General features: G+C 39.6%; 1 protein-coding gene across 1 annotated transcript; it reads right to left on the bottom strand.

The window, feature by feature from the left end:
• Positions 1–273: 273 nt before the first annotated feature.
• Positions 274–1,482, bottom strand: hand2 (heart and neural crest derivatives expressed 2). Its single transcript, XM_038276844.1, has one exon. The coding sequence runs from the start codon at positions 979–981 to the stop codon at positions 289–291; it is 693 nt and encodes a 230-aa protein (XP_038132772.1). The 5' UTR covers positions 982–1,482; the 3' UTR covers positions 274–288.
• Between the last annotated feature and the right edge of the window lie 19,974 nt (positions 1,483–21,456).

Here is a 21,456-nt window from a genome sequence, read left to right as displayed (position 1 = left end):
TTGTTGAGATAAACCATTCAGGATACGACTAACGGGCCAAATGAGCGTGGAAGCGTGTAAAACAACTATCTAACATCTTCTCGGCGCAGTGGCTGGCTGTGAATTCAGGTCACGGCTCGTGTCAGAGGAATAAATCACAGCTCGGTGCAGCAGGACGCGCAGAGCGGAGGTGCTTCTCCCTTTAGCTGCGCTTTAAACATTTTAGCATTTTACTGCTCTTCTTTCCAAAGCGCATTTGTTATTCTGGGCTGTTTATTTAAAAAAAGTCAGGGGGCAGTTTTCAGTGCGTCATGAGATTTTAAATCTTAGATTGTGTTTTTCTTTAACTAGTGTAATGATAGCGGGGACCTTTGGCTGCCTTACCGTCTCTCTTTTCCTGCGTTCATCCCGGGCCTCCGTTTTTTTCAGTTCGGCTTTAAACGCCTGCGTGTCTCCGTGCTGGCCGTCCTTGTCCAGGATGTCCATCAGGTAGGAGATGTAGCTGGTGGCCAGCCGCAGAGTCTTGATCTTGGACAGCTTGGTGTCTGCCGGTACGTTGGGGATGCACTCCCTGAGCTCCGCGAAGGCCGAGTTGATGCTTTGGGTCCGCCGCCTCTCCTTGCGATTTGCGGTGGGTCTCCGCTTAATGGTGCGGGGGTGCGCGTGGTGATGGTGGTGATGCATGCCGACCGTGGCTCCGTTCACCGAGATGGTCCCGGGACCCGGGAGGAGGTGGTTCCCCGGTCCGTAGTGGTGGTGATGGCGCGCGTCCAGGCCGCCTGAGGAGTCGCCCCCGCTGTTGGTGTGATACTCCGGGCTGTAGCCCGGCGCGAGGCTGTAGTCTGTGGGGGACATGTCCGCGTGGCTGATCAGCCAGCTCGTGAAGTACGGAGGGGCACCGCTGTCCTCGTGGCACCGTCCGGCCGCCGCGTGCAGCGAATAGTGGTGGCTGTCGTGGTGGTGCATGATCGGGTGGTGAGGGTAGCCCGAGACCAGACTCATAGTCCTGCTCACAGTGGCACACTCCGGCGCGAGAACACACACTCACTCACACACACTCACACACAAGCAGACAGACACTAAAAGGGGCCAAACAGATGCTGCAGGGTGGTGGGGGTGGGGGGGGGGGGGGGGGCGCCTTGGTTAAAATCCCTTCCGTGCAGATTTTTGCATCTTGGATAATATTCCCAGCAGGGAATCCCCGCTCAGTATTCCCGGGACACTCACCGGGCCTGCAGGCCGCTCTCTGCTGCTGGAACAACTTCCTTGTTTTGAACGTCGCACTTCTTCATCTTTTGGTCTTGGTGAAGTAAGACTGCAGAGACTCTCTCACAGGAAAACAGACCTGGGCTCTTCCCTCTTTCCTCTCCTGCAGCTCATCTCCGTCAGTCAGCTGTCAACTGTCAGCAGCAGAGCTGTGCGCTAAGAGGGAGCAGCCTGAGCCTATCCTGGGTCACCCCTCTGAGACTGACTGATGAAGAGTCCGCCTGGCTACAAGAGAGAGGGAGGGAGAGAGGGAGAGAAGGGGAGGGAGGGAGGGAGGGTCAGAGAAAGAGAGAGAGCCAGAGGGGGGCTGATTCCAGAGGCTCCATAAAGTTGGTTGTCCCCTGTTCGGGCCCCATGCATTTCCAGGCTCTGTATAACCCACTTGTCTTTAATGTTGATAGGCCTGCTAAAGAGGCCCGCTGGCACATGCGCAAACCCGCGCGCCCCTCAGCCATCCTTTTTACGCACGCGGCAAAATCTGATAGATCACCAATGAGGCGAGATGCAGTGATTGATAAACTGCAAGACAGTAAAAATGACTTTATTGAGACATGAAGTTCATGCAGCAGAAGCTTTGTTTATCTATTTAGTGTCTTTCTAGAAATTAAATATATTTAATGCGCGCGCAGACTGTTTTTTCTTTTTATTTCTTGCGATAATATTGGCGTGGATTTGAGATTATTATGTGAGATTACATTTTGTATTTTTTCAGTGATGCTGCGGAAAAGTGTCCAAAGTGATATTTGTCCATTTAAAGTTTTTTTTTAAATAGTTCCTATAAATTATGATCATATACGATTTTTTTTTATTTCTTCAAAGCAAAAAAGTAAAATCCAATTTATTCTTTATATTATATGTAATAGATTCTCCCCCTCATTACGTATTTAATTAAATTATTTAAAGTGCTGATTAAATAAAAGCTACAAAACGCCAATGTAATAGTAAATAGTATATCATTGGTTGTAATGCTAGTAACAATAATAATAAGTGATCATACTTATTATTATTATTATTAATGTTAGTATTATTATTATTATTATTATTATTATTGTTATTATTATTATTTTGTAGTAAATAGTAGTCTTGTCCGTCGCGCTCAGCCCTAAGGCTGTCCCTGTCTCTGTTTGGCTCACAGCGCGCATAGACATCAGAGTTTTTCCTTATTGGCGCTTTTTTTTTATGCTTTATTTTGATCTACGCGCTAAAAATCAAAGACTATACCCGACTTTTTTTATAATTACCACAGCATATATCCATTTTACGTCATTTTTAACAATTAAATAAACCAAGATGATCCATTCCCTTCTTATATAAACGCACCAGTGTTGATCTTGAAATTAACTAAATAAATTAAACCTTTCCACTCAGCCTAAAGCCAATTTATAAAACAAGTTTAGTTTACAAAAGTGCAGAAAACCATAACAAAGAAAACGCTCTTCCAGAGGACAGTAGAGCTGAGTTAGAAATAATCAAAAATTTTCACCAGGCTGGTGGTGAATCAGTACAAGTTCACTGGTATTGATTCAGTTGGTATGGAGGCCTGGAGGGTTTCAAGCTAACTTATGTTTTTTCCTTTTTCTGCAGAGCATTCAGCAGCCCTGCATATAATATGACCAGCTGACTCTAAAGCAGCTTTTTCTTTTATGCTGTTACTCAAAAACTTGTCAATGGAGATCAAAGGAATAATGACGTTTGGAAATAACGTTCTGGAAAAGTTTTTACTAAAGCAGCAAAAATACTAAAACCCAATACTAATAAAAATATTTTGATTTAAAAAAAACAAACATTCCATTTGACTACCAACCAAGCCTTTTAATTACAAGATTGGACAAGCAAAAATAAAAATAAAATGATAAATAAAAAGTAGAAAGAGAAATTAGCAGCCCCATTCAAAACATACTCCCTACTAAGCACACCAGGTCTAGTTCATAAAAGCACCTTACACAGGCCACACAAAACAGTTTCATTTAAAGGCAAATAAATATACATATACATATATATATATATATATATATATATATATATATATATATATATATATATATATATATATATATATATATATATATATATATATATATATATATATATATATATATATATATATATATATATATATATATATATATATATACAAATAAATATACATTACTCCATATACATAAATATGTATGTATGTATATAATTTAATTCAATTCAGCTTATTTATATAGTTTTTATATATATATATACATATTGTGTAGAGAGATTGCCTTTTATTAAAAAAAAAGATAAATTGCTAAATAAATTCACCTCATCAGCAGTAGTTGGTTCAGTCATTTTAATGTAGCAAAGAAGAAAACCTCATTCAAATTATGCACATGGTTTAGTTGTAGAAAAAAAGAAAAAATGTAATTAGAGTTTAAATGCACTTTCAGAACAGAGGATGCATGTACCTCAGGACTACAGTTGAATCATCTCTGCAGCTCTGGACGGAGGCCAGTTTATCAATTCCATAAATATCCTCTTCAATGCATGCTTTCATGATGTCTGTGGAGAACGCGTCATGGGTGCAGAACCTCCGTGGTTGTAACACACGGCTGAGAAAAAGCACACTGCACAATCTCTCAAAGTGTTGAGGGGGACTTCCTGCTCTATGAAAGCGTAGCTAGGTGAACAGTAGAAATGTTTAATTGCAGGCTTTCATAGGTCAGAGGAATGTTTGATCTACATTTTCTCCCCCATGTTCCATCTATATGGAGAAGGGGATCCACCTTCACCTCAGAGTTCCAGAGCCACATGTTTCCCTCAGAAACAAAAAGTCCTGGTAAATGCCAACCGTTCCTAAAGTTGACATTTAAACAGCTGGAGTTAGAAAGGCAGCTTTTTCTCCAGGCTCAGTTCAAGTTACTCAGCCAGGCTGCTGCAAATTTATCACACCGTATATGTACCTAAAGTTGGATCCATCTTTGGAAGCACTGAATTTGAAGGCGTTGGGTTCTCAGTGAATGACTGTGGACTGCAGTGCATTATTGTCACGATAAAATGGAACCAGGTGAAATTAAATGTGCAGGAAACTGGTGCTAAAAGTGAAACCACTGAAACAAAGTAAACTGAATGGCTGAATGGGAGAAATATTCATTCTAAGGTTGGTGAGTTACATCAAGGCCATCACAGGGCAGAGACGGATCAAAATGAAACTAGATTACAACAACAAGAAGAAACAAAATCTTACTAATGTTTATTTATTGGGTATTATGGGATTTATTAGCTTTGCTTTAAACATGAATAAAAATAAAAATTAGCAACATGAACTTTTAGATCCTTTCAGAAATTCACTTCCTTACTTAACAAAGAAAATATTTATTTGGTCCATATTTATATGAAGGTAAATATGTATCTAACAAACATTTTTAAGAAATGTTAATGCCGTTTTTACAGTGTGTAAAATTATGTCTGTGTTCCTCTGCTATTAGGATTCGAAAGCCTTTAATAGCAGCCTGAGTGTGAAAATATCTTTTTTGAGTCTGAGTGATGGAAGAATCAACCAAATCTTTGCATGTGGTGTTCCATCATAATACAGTTTAGATAAAAGGGAAAGCATTTTATCATAAGTAATGATTATTATGGGAACATTTAACTAGTATATTTATGATAAGGAAGGGTGCTTTAAAAACAGTTCAAAGGTATGCACCATAGCGGATGTACTGTGACCCAAACATGGCTGAACCTCATGTTTGCATGATTCATCAAGATTATAAAAGGTTTGTGGACCTGGATCCATTCCTCCTGATTTGTGTGGGAGCACGGCGGGAGGAAAGACTGGGGGTCGCAGGAATTCTCTGCGAAGAAGGCATATGATTTATATTTGTTTAAGTGTTGAATGGGGGCCGCGTTCTGTGTGGGTGTGTGTGTTGGCCTGCTCTTTGTAATCCATCTATGTGAATGGGAGCTGTTGCAGTAATTTAGATCAGTTTGTGTCTCCTGATAATGATACATAATTAGACTGTAGGTCAGTCGGTCAGACTCCCCATCTCTCTCTCTCTCTCTCTCTCTGTCTGAAACAAACACACTGAAACCTTTCCCCCTCGGTGCCCTTTGCTCTGATCTCAGCTACGAACTTCACAGAATAGCAGAGGAAAAAGGTATAGATGGACAGACAGACAGATTCAAATGAAACATTATTTGCAATCGATATGTAAATGTAGATAGAAAGCCAGTAAAACACGTGTACTCATCCGTGACAGATGAGGGAGTTAGAAGTAACAGACGTGGATGTCTTGGTGAGAGATTTTGCTTCTCAATGCAATAACTTTGGCTTAAAGGTATTGTGGAGGATTTTCGTAAATTTCTTAAAAGACCTGCCCTCTCCACTTTAAATAAAAAGCACATGGACAACCCTGTCCCCACTCCTGAAAGGGAACGCCTTTTAAACGTGTGTGAGAGCGTGCACGAGTCAATTTCTCCTCATGCACACTCTGTTTAAAAGTTGCTGTTCTCACAGCTCATGCAAGCTTACTGTGTCTGAACGTCCGCCCTAACCCCTAAATCCCTATATAGTGGACTATATAGTGAACTTTATAGTGAACTCAGTTAACTGACCGTTCAAACAGATGATCACTACTTTTTGTTCCCCGTTGGTCACGTAACTCCTTCTCCACCGCGCGGTGCCTGCGCGATCTTTGTTATTAGTCGCCGCTGTTGGGTAGCTACATCACATGGCGACAGCGGGCCGCAGTGTCAGCAAATTCCATAATGCTTTGTGAGGAAAGCTCTCTGTGCAAAGCATTCTGGGATATGTCTGCCTCTTCTGAGGCCTTTCTTTTCTTCTCATAAACTTCATAGACACTTTTTCTGTTACGAACCTCTGCCATTTTCAAAGAAAAGCGGTGAGAAAGGTGAGCTTCAATGACTGTCTGAAATCGTAGCTCACCACAAATATACGCCTGAAGGTTAGCAGAAAAAGATAGCTAACGGGATGAGCACGTAGGAAGGCCTTACGTAAACATATCACCAGAATGATTGACAGTTAGGAGGATCACTTATTTAGATGATCCACCCGGAAATAAAAGATCATACTCTATTGAGTATACTCTAGTGAAGGTTGAAATTAGTCTTACATAGTGATTAAAGTTCTTTCTCAGTTTGTCCTCTCTATTTATATATTTATCTATTGTGTGGAGCATTTGTTTTATCCAGTTGACCTATATTTAAAAAAAATGTTTCTTAGAAGAAAAAAGGTTTTCAATGTTTTTTTTGGATGATTTGCTGACTTATATGAGATTTTTGAAGAGGTCAAGCATTTCTGCCCTGCCAAGACCTTTTGCCCCCTCTGTCACACTGTAAAAACCCATAGATCTGCTAATGTTAGATTTTAAAAGATATGGAAGTAATCCTTCAATAAGTTTCATCCAGGAAATTAGAAACAGGATCTGTCAGACATAATACTTTAAAAAAATAAATAAAATAAAACTTTTAAACAGGAAAATTCCTTAAAAATACAATCTTTATGCACATTTTGATGGGTTAATTAAAATGATTCTAACCTTTCTCAATAATAGCACACTGTTTACTGGTTTTACAGCAATTAGATATATCTTATAATTGCTGCGCAAAGTTTTCTGCATGTTTTATTTTTTTATACTTAACACTGTCTGAGCTCCTCTAAAATATTAATCAATTTTCATCAAGTAGCAACATGTTGTTAAAATAAAGGAATAATTCAAGCCTAAATCTGCCACAGTTATGAACAAATTTGGACTAAACTGTAGATCTGTGGTAGTGATGAGGGATGAATGATTCCTAAGTAGCCAGCAGGATGTCTACAGGTGGCATGGGAGCATTGGGTAGTTTACAGAGCAGCCAACAGCCAGTCCAGACTTCACAGAGGATGCTCTATAGAGGTTCTTATGGGATGTTAACAGGGGCAGCATTGAAGGGTTTCTGTTAGGATCCAAAATCTGATGTGAAGAGTTAAAGAAACAGGCTTCTTTGCAAGATGGCCTTAACTTCAGGTCATGGATTCTCAGTTTGGTAGTTTTTCCTTTAAAAGTAACGTGATGTTCAGCATAGATGAAGAGTTAGGACTGCAACAGAAACAGAGAGAAAGTAAGAGAGTTGGGGGCTCATGGGTGGGCCTTCAGAGGACTGGACCAATGGCAGCTAAGTAAGGAGTGGTTTTAAAGTAGGAAGACAGTGGCCCTCTTCTAATCAAACTGAGATCTGGTTCCACCAGAGAGGACACTGAAAATTAACCGCTGTCAGAAGGCTGAGGGAACGGCCAGATTGTGCCCACACCTATAAACTCTGTGACAGAAGGAGCTGGTGTGAAGTAAAATCAGCGAACGATGGTGCAACTCGATCTCAAGCTTCTTCACTCTAGAATAGAAACCCCGCCCCCCTTCTTCAATCACCATTAGACACTTGAATTAAAAACAATCAAACATTAGAGACAGAAGATCATGTCTTCCACATTAATATCCTTCCACCAGTGCTAGTGAAATACATAACTGGACAAGAACAAGATTATTGTCTGAGGAGATTATGAAAACTGCCACCAGTAATAATAGGCTGTTAATCCTGAGATTATCTACAGCCATAGACAGGGGCGGATTTAGGAAATTTGGGGCCCTAGGCAAAGACAGGCATGAAGACCCTCTGAATTGAGAAGACAACCCATAAAACCGATATAAAGATACAGAAATTCTAATAGAATGATGCTATAAACATACATTATTTGTTCTACCTTCTGTTCTACCTTTCCTCTCTGTTTTATTTTGTTCCTTTTTCTTTTCATATTGGTAATGTTTGCAGCTGATTTTCGTGCTGTCTCCAAAGGAATTAAAGATTTTTTTCCCCAATCACTAATCCCATTCTCACTTTGCTGATTGTTCCTTCCTCTGTTTCCAAAAAGGCGTCAGTAAAAGTGGATAGCAGTTTTTCTTTTCCCTGTAGACAAGCCATGATCCGCTTACCTGTTCTCCTTTTTCATTTGAATGGAATAATAGGAGGCGGGGTTACAAATCTACTTGCTCTGGAGAGCAGAGTTCGCTGCTTTTAGATGTTGTCCGTTTTAGATTGCTGTCTTTAAGTACAACTGACAGACATTTTTAAAGTTCGGTTTTTTTCAGGGGATCTTCCAGTTGGTATTTTGCAATAAAACCCGAAATATATATATATATATATATATATATATATATATATATATATATATATATATATATATATATATATATATATATATATATATATATATATATATATATAAAATTTTAAATGGTGCAGGTTTTCATTTATTTCCTATTTTTTAGGACAACCTTTCTGCCGAGCTAAAGCCTCAGTTTTGATCCCTAAACCATCAGATTTAAATGATGTTGATTTAGTTTGACTTCAGAACCAAAGACGTAGATGTTCTGAACTCGCTTGTGAAACAATAAACACATATTTAATCATCACACACTGTCAGCCGGCTGTGCTGTTATTACATCGTGTGCCATGCACACAGACAAACTAATGACTAATGGGACATTTTTTAATGAGCTTGAGACGATGCAAAGTTTTCCATTTATTATTTCTACTAAGAAGAAATATTATCTGTGTTTCCCAAAAGGAAAAATCAGACAGAAACTAGCAAAGCATGAAAACATCCATCACAGAGAAAGGTCTCTGCAGCATGATTAATGAATCACATCAGAACTGTGTGGAGCTAATGAGGTCCTTATTAAGATGTAGTCCAAACTCAGATTCCAGTTACCATTGGCTAGTCCACTCTTCCCATCTATTAGGACATACAAACAGTTACACACATGTTCATATAAAATTGTCTTGTTTGGTGTTGGAGACCATAAATGCTGCCATATGGGCAGCCAGAAAGACATATTTAACACTTCTTGGGTTGGTATATAATGAGGTAAAGAGCAGCCATGCAGCTCTCAGGTGATCTCACATCGTAACAGCAACAAGTTTACCTTGTTCCAAGTTCAGATTCATGGGATTGTTTGTTTCCATGGTTTCTAAGGGACCTAGATGTACACCGCTTTGGGTCAACAGTACACATGTATGAAAAATGATTCCTTCATTTATGGATGTCTTCTGGGTTTTTCCACGTTTGTTTCAGGTCATTCATGAAATGTAGATATTGGACAGAGAAGAGCTGAAGTAAATGCTGTTTTCATATGAAAAAAAGGGGGGTACCAGAAATACTATGAATTTGATGCAAGCTGATGCACATTTTTTTTATTATTAAAAAAAAATAAAAATAAAAAAGACCGAGATGTCTGATGTATTTCCAGGGGTCTGCTGTTACTCCTCCAGTTTGGGGATTGGTACCACTCCACGTGTACCACTGTTACCTTGACCTTCCAGGTTTTCTCCAGCTCTTCTCTGAGCCTCTGGTATTTCTCTAGTTTCTCATGTTCCTTTTTCCTGATGTTGCAGTCACTTGGTATTGCTATGTCAACCACAACGGCTTTCCTCTGCTTTTTGTATATATATATATATATATATATATATATATATATATATATATATATATATATATATATATATATATATATATATATATATATATATATATATATATATATATATATATATATATATATATACACCTGAACATTCTTTTCCATTTTAGGCTCTTTGTTTCAATCATAAAAGCACACAAGGGTTCAATCTTGGTCCTCTTCCTTGAGTTATGTCACTGGTGGAAGGTTGCTAACATCAGCCTGTCTTGCTATCACCACGATTCCACGTATCAGGGACTCGCCTGCAAGCAAACACTGTAACATTTTACCTATAGTGTGAGAGACCAGGAAACATGGCTGTTAATGTTGCTAATGCTAATCCACATGAAAATGAATACACAAGCCAAATTCCCATGAGTACCATGCAAGAAACAAAGGGTTTGAAAAGGGGTCAGAAAGAGCTCCATTTTATTTTTATTTCTCAAATAAATGATTCAATGTGAATTTAAAGATTACTACAGAAGGGTTTTTTATGACTCCTTTAAAAGAATAGACACCACTGGTTATCTGATAATGTTTATAATGCAATTACTCCATGTTTATAAAAGACAGCTGACTCACCCGATCAGATCAGATAAAGCTACTTCAGCAGGTGCCATCCCTAAATCGGTTTAGGAAGTCATTTTTAAGATGAAAGATAATGACATACAGCTGGTGGGCCGATAATTAACAAAAAATATAAAGCCATAGAGTTTCTTAGTGGTATTTTTCAAAGAAATTCTGATTCCTCTTATTCTGTAGGATGAGTAATTTTTACTTTTTTAGTAGGTCCTTGGCATTAGGAAAATTAAACATCTAATATTTCAGACTGTGCTTAAACATCAGAAAGATTAATGTCAGTTATATCATTTCCACTCAGATCTATGATTATTACAAAGTTCACATGTTTCCATGAACTCATTCTTAACCCTTTATAGGGCAAGTTAGTGTTTTTAAACACTTGCATCCCCCTTACAAATGGAGTCTAGAAGCACAAGATCTATATCCAGCCATTCAGCAAAGATCCTGCTACATGGTTGTACATCTTATTTTGGCATTTGACCAATTAGATGAGTCCTTGAATGATCCTGGAAATTAAGCTAAAAAAAAGATAAGTCAAAAAAAGGTAAAAATCTAATTGAAAAGTTGAAAAGTTAATAAGCCTAGTTAACAATTATATTTAGTTTTCTAAACTAAAAAATGTAAGTGCCAGTATCAGCATTAATGCCTCTAAGGTGATTTTGTACCAATGAAAATTTGTTTCTTTCACTCTGAGTGTTTTTCACGAATTTCTTATTGAAGCACTTTTGTTGTTTTTCTTAATATATTCGGGCAAGTTTCGTTTCTTGTTATTACATTGACAGAAATTTTTACCATCAAAAATCCATATTTTTTTTAATGTTACAAAGGCAGAAATTTTTAATTTATAAAATAAGTCCTTTTTTCTTAAAATAAGTGCATCTTCTTTTGAATTGAGGAGGAAAGTGAGACACTTTGCCAATGGAACAAGACAAGTTACATTTAGAATTAGATTAAAAAAAAAAAATTGCTTTGCTTATTTCAAGTTATTATCTTATTTTAAGAGTTAAAATTACATTCCTTTGGCAAATCATCTTATTAACCTACTCAAATTAATGGTAAATACACTAAATTTTTGCAGTGCAAGTTCTTGTCCTGGATTCCAATAACACAAATGTCTTGAAATTTGGATTTTAAAATTATTTCACTGAGTGCCCTATAAATTGTTAATAACTCTCAAACCTAAACCAAAACTAGGCAGTTCTCAGCTTTAATAGACTTCCACTGAGTGTAATTTGTGTAATTTTCAGTATTTTACTGGTATCATTATGCAGTATACCAAAGCAATGCAGAGGAGGTTTATTTTCAGCCTTCAACTAAAACCATCCATCCATCCATTTTCCGTCACGCTTTATCCCAGTTGGGGTGGCGAGGGGTGCTGGTGCCTATCTCCAGCTTTCTACAGGGGAGAGGCGGAGTCCACTGTGGACAGGTCTCCAGTCCATCGCAGGGCAACACAGAGACAAACAACCATTCACACTCACACCTAAGGAGAATTTAGAGAAGCCAACTAACCTAACAGTCCTGTTTCAGGTCATCCATAAAATGACATAGAAGAGCTGAAGTTGGTGAAGCTAATTAGGTTCTTTAGCTGTGAGTCCATCCTGGAGAGAAATATCAGCTGTGCTGCTGCCATCAACACCTTTGTTTATAGATGTTGGAGATTGGCCTGTTTTGCAGTGTAGTCCTGTTTCTCTGCCTGTGACTAACTGGATGTGCTCTCTTCATCCTCTGGCATGGGAGCTGGCTCGGAGCTCGTCTGCCTGGCTGTGTGTTTCCTGGACGGGGCCGCCAGTGGAGCTGCTTTCTGTATCTCTGCTTCTTTCTCCTTGAACCCCAGTCGGCCTCAGCAGATGGCCACTCACACTGAGCCTGGTTCTGCTGGAGGTTTCTTCCTGTTAAAAGGAAGTTTTTCCTCTCCATTGTCGCCACAAGCATGCTTAGTGTGAGGGATTGTCTTTGAGTCAATGAGTCGATGCAATCAAATGGTTTTCCTTAGATAGAAAACTTTAAATCAATCTGACTGTATCTGATCTTGTAAACTGTAAAGTGCCCTTGAGATGACGTGTGTTGTGAATTGACGCTATAGGAATAAACTGAACTGAATGTTTTTGGACCCTGAGAGAAAGCCAGAGTACCCATGCATGCTCAGAGAACATGAAATCTCCATGCAGAAAGACTCCAGGCCAGGAATTGAACAGTGCTACCCACTGCTCCACTGTGCGGCTCTCAACTAAAACCTTTTTATGCAAATATTTTATATCATTATCGTAACTTACTAAAACGTACATTAAGTGACTTTGTCAAAAGTTTCTTCTCTGAAGCAAAATTGAAACATAAACATCTGACTTTAGAGCAGAACTGCTGATATAATCTAAATTCTGACCGTATCTCCTCTCAGAGGATCTTTTATCATTACACAAGTCCTTTTATTAAAACAAGAAGTAATAAAGTAGGGTTAAGGTTCTCACCCGAGGATAGCAATAACTTTGTGACATTGTGAGATTTTTGATAAACATTCATCTATAATGTAAATTGATAGCACTTACACTGTATTCTGAGATATGATGGTGATGATACACACATCCTCACCCTGATAAATATATGCAAGCAGAAAAAGATGGATGGACTCTAAATCTATAAAAATCGGTCAAGATTAAGGCTGTGTAGAAAGGCCTCAACTAGAGTGTAAAGTGTTTATTATTATTTGTCATTTAACTAAATTTAAATTCCAATTGATAAATCACTTCATGAAAAAAAATTAGCCTATTTAGTAAAACAACCGCAATACAATAACACGGTTTTAAAGCAAGCGAGCTAATAGGACGTTTTGAGCACCTTGTTGCTCTGCTCTCTGCCTCTCTCTGTCGCTGCACCTCTTCTCTCCTTCTGTTTACATTCCTCCCAAACCACAGGAAGACATTTTTAAAGCAGTGCCACAGATAGAGGAGCCTGAGCATATTTATGTGTGGATACGTTGGAGAGTAATAGTCACAGGATCTGGCAAAGGGCCTATTTCCCACAGAGCTAGTTATAATACATGGAAAACTCATCTTATCACAAAAAAGTCTGAAAGTAAACTAAATAAATAAAATGTGAGAGGATAAAGTGGAACTAAAAAAAAAAGAAATCAGGTGTTATTCATTTAGAGCTCATAGATAATCTAACCATGCATTGTTGATCATGCTAATACCTGCTAATGCTGAACAGTAATAACTGAGATAGTATATTTCTAATACATCTGTTTTCTAGTTTTCTATTTTCTGTCTGTTTTATTGGGATTTTAAATGAGGATCAACAAGGGATGGTGCAGAACTGTTAAGTACATGAAAATGACACAGTCATTTTTCAAAGTAGGATGTATAGTATGTAATATTCTGCAAAAAAAACAAACATTAAACAACATTAATGCTTCAACTAAGTGCTCCACATTCTCCTTTCGTCACCACTGTTTAATTCTATTTAAAGTCGTAAGGAAATCATATTTAAATGTCAAATCATTCTGGCTTAAACATGGATATAAATGTACTCTTTATCAGACCATATTGTCACAAAATGTAGAACATTTCTATAAAAATAAAAAAAATCCTGTCTTAAAATCTGTGTTGTTGTTTTTTTCGTTATCTTCTGCAGGCCAGTTAGTTATACGTCAGCCTGAACACCTAAATTCAGCCAATCATATATCAACGGTCATCTGTCAATCAAATATTTTCAGTCATAGCATCTTGATTCATATGTTGAAGCTAATATAGCTCAGGGTGAGGTCTGCAGGTTCAGTAGTGCTAGTGAGATTCCAGAAAAATTGAAAAACAATCTAATTGACTTTGTTTCCAAGTTTGAAGATGTTTCTCTTCCCATCCGGGAAGCTTTTTTCAATTCAAAATGTCAGAATTAGTTGAGTTCAAGGCTTTATAGAGTGGAACAAAACAAAGCCTCATTTTGGCTTAGAAAACATGCAAATTTAAACGGACGAACGGGTCCGCCCCCTAGGAATGGGAGTCGGTTGGGTCCTTTGTTAGCCTGCTAGTGAAATATTCTGTAATACACACATCCAGTCTTTTGAGGGGCTTAGATACAGAAGATAATTCCTGTTTTTTTCTCTTTTGGTCTGTCCCTACTTGGCTGTGACTCCATCCTGGAGAGAAATATCAGCTGTGCTGCTGTCATCAACACCTTACCTTACGTAGCAACATTCAGTGTTTGGTCCCGTTTCTCTCCTAGGCATATCTTTGTGCTCAGCTTTTACTGTGTCTAACTGGTTTTACTCTTCGTCCCTTTGACACTAAAACCAGCTCAGAGCTTGTCTGCTTAACTGTTATTTTCTAAACAGAGCCATCCATGGTTATTGTGCTTCTATGATCCTCCTCTATGTCTGCTTCTGTCTCCTTGGACCCAGTCGGCCTCAGCAGATGGCCGCTCACACTGAGTCTGGTTCTGCTGGAGGTTTCTTCCTGTTCAAAGGGAGTTTTTCCTCTCTACTGTTGCTTTAAGCATGTTTGGTATGAGGTATTGCCTTCGAGTCAATGAGTCGATGCAATCAACTGGTTTTCATTAGAGAGGAACTGACTTTATTGTCTGTGTTAAATGATGTGATATGTTTGCTGTGAATTGGAGCTATATAATAAAACCAAACTGAATTAAATTGAACTGAATAAATCGACACACATCTCTGTAGCTCAGAAAAACAACATTGTAGTTGTGTTGTTACATCCTTCAGCCAGTCAACCACATCAAGGCTGTAACTTTGTTATTAAAGTTGAAGTGGACTCTACTAAGGTGGGTGCTGCAGCTACAGACAAGCCACCTAACCAAACAGCTTTGGTTAGGTGTTGATATTTTGCTTAAAATGAGCACAAACACAAATAGCAATGCCATATGTCCATTTAATGCTTTCCTATTGTTGAGATACATCCATCTATTATCAACCCACCATCAATCCATCCATCTATCCATCCATCCATCCATCCATCATTTGACAACCATGCATCAATCATCCATCCATCCATCATCATCCATTCATCCATCCATCTATCATCCATCCATCCATAGATCCATCCATCCATCCATCCATCCATCCATCCATCATCAACCAACCATCCATCCATCCATCCATCAATCATCCATTTATACATCCAACCATCCATCAATCATCCATTTATACATCCAACCATCCATCAATCATCCATTTATACATCCAATCATCCATTCATCTATCCATCAATCTATCATCCATCCATCCATAGATCCATCCATCCATCCATCCATCCATCCATCATCAACCAACCATCCATCCATCCATCAATCATCCATTTATACATCCATCCATCCATCCATCCATCTATCATCCATTTATACATCCAACCATTCATCCATCCATCCATCCATCAATCATCCATTTATACATCCAACCATCCATCCACCATCAACCATCCATCCATCCATCATCAGCCAACCATCCATCCATCATCAACCAACCATCCATCCATGCATCCATCCATCATCTAACAACCATCCATCAATCATCCATCCATCCATCCTACCACCCATCCATCCATCCATCCATCCATCAATCATCCATTCATACATCCAACCATCCATCCATCCATCAATCATCCATTCATACATCCAACCATCCATCCATCATCCATCCATCATTAACCATCCATCCATCATTAACCATCCATCCATCCATCCATCCATCCATCCATCCATTCATCCATCCATCCATCATCAACCATCCATCCATCCATCCATTCATTCATCCATCCATCCATCCATTCATCCATCCATCTATCCATCAACCATCCATCCATCCATCCATAGATCCATACGTCCATCCATCATCAACCAACCAACCAACCATCCATCCATCCATCCATCCATTCATTCATACATCCAACCATCCATCCATCCATCTGTCAATATCAACCAAACATCCATCATCAACCAACAATCCATCCATCCATCCATCCATCCATCCATCCATCCATCCATCCATCCATCCATCCATCCATCATTCATCCAACTAACCATCCATCCTTCCATCAACATCCATCCATCCATCCATCACCAACCATCCATCCATCCATCCATCAGTGATTCATCAGCAACCATCCATCCAACCATCCATCCATCAACAACCATCCATCCATCCATCATCGATCCATCATCAACCATCGATCCATCCATCCATCCATCCATCCATCACGATTCATCCATCCATCCATCAGCAACCATCCATCCAACCATCCATCAGCAACCATCCATCCAACCATTCATTCATCCATCAACAACCATCCATCCATCCATCCATCACCGATCCATCAGCAACCATCCATCCATCCATCCATCAGCAACCATCCATCCAACCATCCATTCATCTATCAACAACCATCCATCCATCCATCCATCACCGATCCATCAGCAACCATCCATCCATCCATCACCGATCCATCCATCCATCCATCCATCACCGATCCATCCATCCTTCCATCCATCCATCCATTTATCCATCCATCCATCATCATCCATCATCAGATGGTTAAGAATCACATCAGCATTAGTCATGCAGATCGATATTTATTTCATTTTCCTAACCATTAATAACTAGTGAACTCTACTTTTTCATCTCATCTGCTTTTAAAGAAATGTATCTTGGAATATTGCAGTAAATCACTTCTGTCTTTTTTTCCTGAATCCTCATAGCTTGAATGTTTCTTTCAATGATCCATCACAGGATGTGGTTTTTTGGACTTCCGTCCCCTTTGACAGACGTCCTCAGCGTCACTTTTAGAGGCAACAGCTTTGTTAGCAACCCTTTGGCAAATTATATTTTCAGCATTTTAATACAATACTTCACTGAGCTGTGTAATACAGTTTGAGATACTTTGTTTCTTCTTTGACCAGATACTTCTTTGAGGCGTCTTGACTGTCCCATGAGACGGGGAAATTCCATTGGGACCAAGTAGCACTAAATTGGTGACTTAGAAAGAACACTGTCAAGGAACACTATGGACAGAGGAAACATGCAAGAGGAGGAGAGTTTAGTTTCGGAGGTCGTGGATGAGTCTCCTCCGTCATCCATTTTTTATTTAGAGGAGGAAAGCGGGGACGAAGATGTTGTGGAAGAGGATGCCAGGGCGGCAGAAGCTTGGTTTGGTGTAGAAGGCTTCCAGCCGTCCATGTTTGAGCCCTTGCCTCGCAACGCTGCCAGTTCTGTTAGCTCTATGCCTGCTGAAGACACAGACGTCCATCCCCGTGAACACTGGGACGCAACTCAATGGGAAAGGAAAGGATTCTGATTTCTTATTTCAACCTTTGCGTATATTAGCTGCGACATATGAATCAAGATGCTATGACCGGAAAAATTTGATTGACAGATGAGAGTTGAAATATGATTGGCCGAATTTAGGTGTTCAGGCTGACGTAGAACTAACTGGCCTGCAGAAAATAACAAAAAACACTGAAACTTTCTAAATTTCTGATAAAGAGTACATTTATATACATGTTTAAGCCAGAATGATTTTACATTTAAATATGACTTCCCTACGACTATAAAAGCAGTGACAAAATATTGCTACTTTTTTTTTTTAATATCTGGGTTAATACTTTGAAACTATGCCATTGTTACTCATGGTTATCATACAGGCCCCTACCAGCTGATGGCCTCTGGTGTCTGTAACCCGTCTCTTCTCTGTAACAGACTCCAAACTCTTCTGACCCTGCGGATTAAGCAGATCCAGTCTGATACAAACACAAGTCAGCAGCTCCAGCTGCATAAACCTGCTCATTTGATTCCTGAACCTCATGCTTTCAAGTTCTTAAAGCTGTCACTTTTACACAGAATTTCTCCATGAAACACGGCAGCAGGCTCAAGAGCTTGACATCAATTCAAAGGTTTTTGACAAGTTATTGTTAATCATGGAAAGTGTTAGAAATTTATCATTTAGCTCTGGAAAATTAGTCCAAGTAAAGCTGCAGTCCATCATGTTTAATCATAACAGATTTAGGGAAAGTTTAGGTCCATTATACCAATGTCTTGGTACTCAGAACCTCATGACAATATGTAATAAGGCTGAACTCTTTATGAATCCCTGTGTCAAAAATACAAACAGAACTAGATTAAATATACATAAAACAAATGAAGTCAACATAAAAGTTAAACACTCGCTTTTGTTTTTATTTAAGCTCATTCATCTAATTTTTTTTAGCTGACTTTTGTTTTAAACAAGGTGATTATTGTTCTGTATGTATGTTAGGATCCTTTATGTTAATATAAACACCAGTCGAACTAAAGAATATAAAAACGGTCAGTTTGTCATTAGCTATTATAAAACAGGAATCTTTAAAAGCAGAGAATAAATAAGGGAAGGTTCCAAGTTTTTTACTATTCATCCTTGCTGTTTCACCTGGCTTTACTTCCTTGGTAACTAAATGCTTATTGATGGATCATCAAGAAATGTGTTGAACAGTAGTAGCCATTCAAAATGTCCTCACTTTCCTTGACTGGTCCTTGGCTGGTCCTTGGCTGGCCCTTGGCTGATCCTTGGCTGGCCCTTGACTGATCCTTGGCTGGTCCTTGGATGGCCCTTGGCTGGTCCTTGGCGGGTCCTTGGGTGGTCCTTGGCTGGCCTTAAGTTGCTCCTTGGCTGGTCCTTGGCTGGCCCTTGGTTGGTCCTTGTTTGGCCCTTGGCTGGTCCTTGGCTGGTCCTTGATGGCCCTTGGCTGGCCCTTGGCGGATCCTTGGGTGGTCCTTGGCTGGCCTTAAGTTGCTCCTTGGCTGGTCCTTGGTTGGCCCTTGGCTGGCCCTTGGCTGGCCCTTGGCTGATCCTTGGCTGGTCCTTGGATGGCCCTTGGCTGGTCCTTGGCGGGTCCTTGGGTGGTCCTTGGCTGGCCTTAAGTTGCTCCTTGGCTGGTCCTTGGCTGGCCCTTGGTTGGTCCTTGGTTGGCCCTTGGCTGGTCCTTGGCTGGTCCTTGATGGCCCTTGGCTGGCCCTTGGCGGGTCCTTGGGTGGTCTTTGGCTGGCCTTAAGTTGCTCCTTGGCTGGTCCTTGGTTGGCCCTTGGCTGGTCCTTGGTTGGCCCTTGATGGCCCTTGGCTGATCCTTGACTGGTCCTTTGCTGGTCCCCTACAATTCCTTTTTAAACATCAATCTTTGTACTGAAATATTCTTTCTGTCATGATTTGTGGACATTAAGATCTAAAGAGAAGCATCATTTCCTGGTCAGACCCTGTAATTTAGTGAAAGGGTGGAGTGCACGCCTAGGAGAAGGCCAGTGGCTGGAAGCTGGAGGGGATTTGCTGGGAGTTGCAGGGAAGTGGGCTGCCATTCGGCTGGCTTTTGACTGGGAAGGGCCATTTTGAATATAATATTCTCTAGAATTTTATTACTATTACTTTTTTATTTAGTCCAGCCACATTTAGAAAAGAGAGGATAATCTACTATCACAAATGCTTAAACCCCTCTAGATGCACTCCTTTTTATTTGAACACTGCAAAAACGATCTACAAATGAGCAAAAATGTCTAAGATTAAGCGTGTTTACCATTAATTTGAGTAGGTTATAAAAATAATTTGTCAATGGAATGAGTACTTTAACTCTTAAAATAAGATAATTAGATAATATGCAAATTAAATAAGATAAGGCAATTTTTTTCTTATTTTAAATGTAAATTGTCTTGTTCCATTGGTATAGTGTCTCACTTACTTCCTCAATTTAAGAAAAAAAATGCACCTATTGCAAGAAAAAAATGACTTAGTTAGATTTCAATTTGCAGTGAACTTTAAACTATAAATCTTAAAGTTGTATTTAAAACAATTTCTAGTTTTTCTGCTTAAACCATCCACTAAACCAATAAAGGTAACCCCATTTAAAAAAAGAACAACATGGAATCTCTGGTCTGTCTAAAAAAAAAGGTTCTTATTTTAAAAATACTTGTGCTATTTAATTTTAATCACTTTATTCATTTCAGTTTTTTCCTCTTGGTAATTTCTGATTGTTCCCATTTTAATCCCTTAATTCTTATGAATTGATCCGTTCATTTTTATGTTGTTGTCAGGGCTCCAGTCTGTGTGTTTGTTTTTTGTGTTTGTCTCCCTTCCTCCACCAGGAGGTGCCTGGTTCTGGTCCGCCTCCTCACACACCAGCTGATGGTTTCCTCGTTAACAGAGTGTTCTTAAGCTGCTGACTGCCACTATTCGCCTGTTTTGGGTACAGTTTTGGGTTTTGGGTACTCTAGCCAAGCTGAGTTTAGCTGAGTCAAACTAAGTTCTTTTCAACCTGAGTTTTAACATTGTTTGTCTTTTGCCTCTCGGCAGGAAGTCATCCTGCTAACTGGATTTTTCGGACCTTCTCTCCCCAGAAGGATCAACTGAGCTACAAACTGAGCTGGGGTACAAACACGAAGTTTGGATCTGTTGGATCTGTTTGGATCAGGCTTGCCCACCAGAGGGCGCCATGGATCCCTTCCTGGGGATTTGTTTTTCTGTTGGTTTCTGGGTTCTGTCTGCCTTTCTCCTCCAGAGGGCGTTCTGGGTCTCCTGAAGCTGGAATTGACTTCACCAGCTGTTCCTCATCTGCTCATCAGGAGACCAGCATATACGCAGTGGCAGTGCAACACTCCAGTGCCAGAGTGTTAAGCCAGTTAGGGTTAGCAAGCCTGAGCCAACCAACCTGTCAGATTCTCTGACTCCCTTGATACCTGAACCTGAACCTAACCAGTTTTGTCCTCTCTGCTTCCTAGGAAGAACCCAACTGAATCCTGAAACTCAGAAAGAGTTTCTCATCTGCACTACCTGTCTGATCTCTGGAGATCCTTGGATGATCAAACTGTCTGAACCTGCCTGCCCGCTCTCAAGAAGAGAACTGGAGATAACCTCTTATCTGAACACCGAGAAGTCTGAAGTGAAGCCCTGCCACTGCCAAGCCCTCTGATCACTATCTGCCTCTGGACCCTCCTGGTTCCCTCCCTCTACCGCTCAGTCAACTACTGAACAGAGAATCCTGTCGAGACCAGTCCTTGACCAGTCCCTAAATCAGTCTTAATTATTCATTGTGTTTTCAATAAACTGTTAAACTTTTCCTCCGTGTCTGAGTGTGTTCTGCATGTGGGTTAGGTCCCTTAATCCCAACATGACAGGATCCACTTTCTCCA

This window comes from Cyprinodon tularosa, unplaced genomic scaffold (assembly GCF_016077235.1).
Source record: "Cyprinodon tularosa strain WSP-4 unplaced genomic scaffold, ASM1607723v1 ctg128, whole genome shotgun sequence".
Lineage (NCBI taxonomy): Eukaryota > Metazoa > Chordata > Actinopteri > Cyprinodontiformes > Cyprinodontidae > Cyprinodon > Cyprinodon tularosa.
This window is presented reverse-complemented; position numbering and strand designations above follow the sequence as displayed.

What these genes read in the sequence shown, in the direction of transcription:
- hand2 (XM_038276844.1), bottom strand. Translation starts at nt 981, where the DNA reads ATGAGTCTGGTCTCGGGCTACCCTCACCACCCGATCATGCACCACCAC.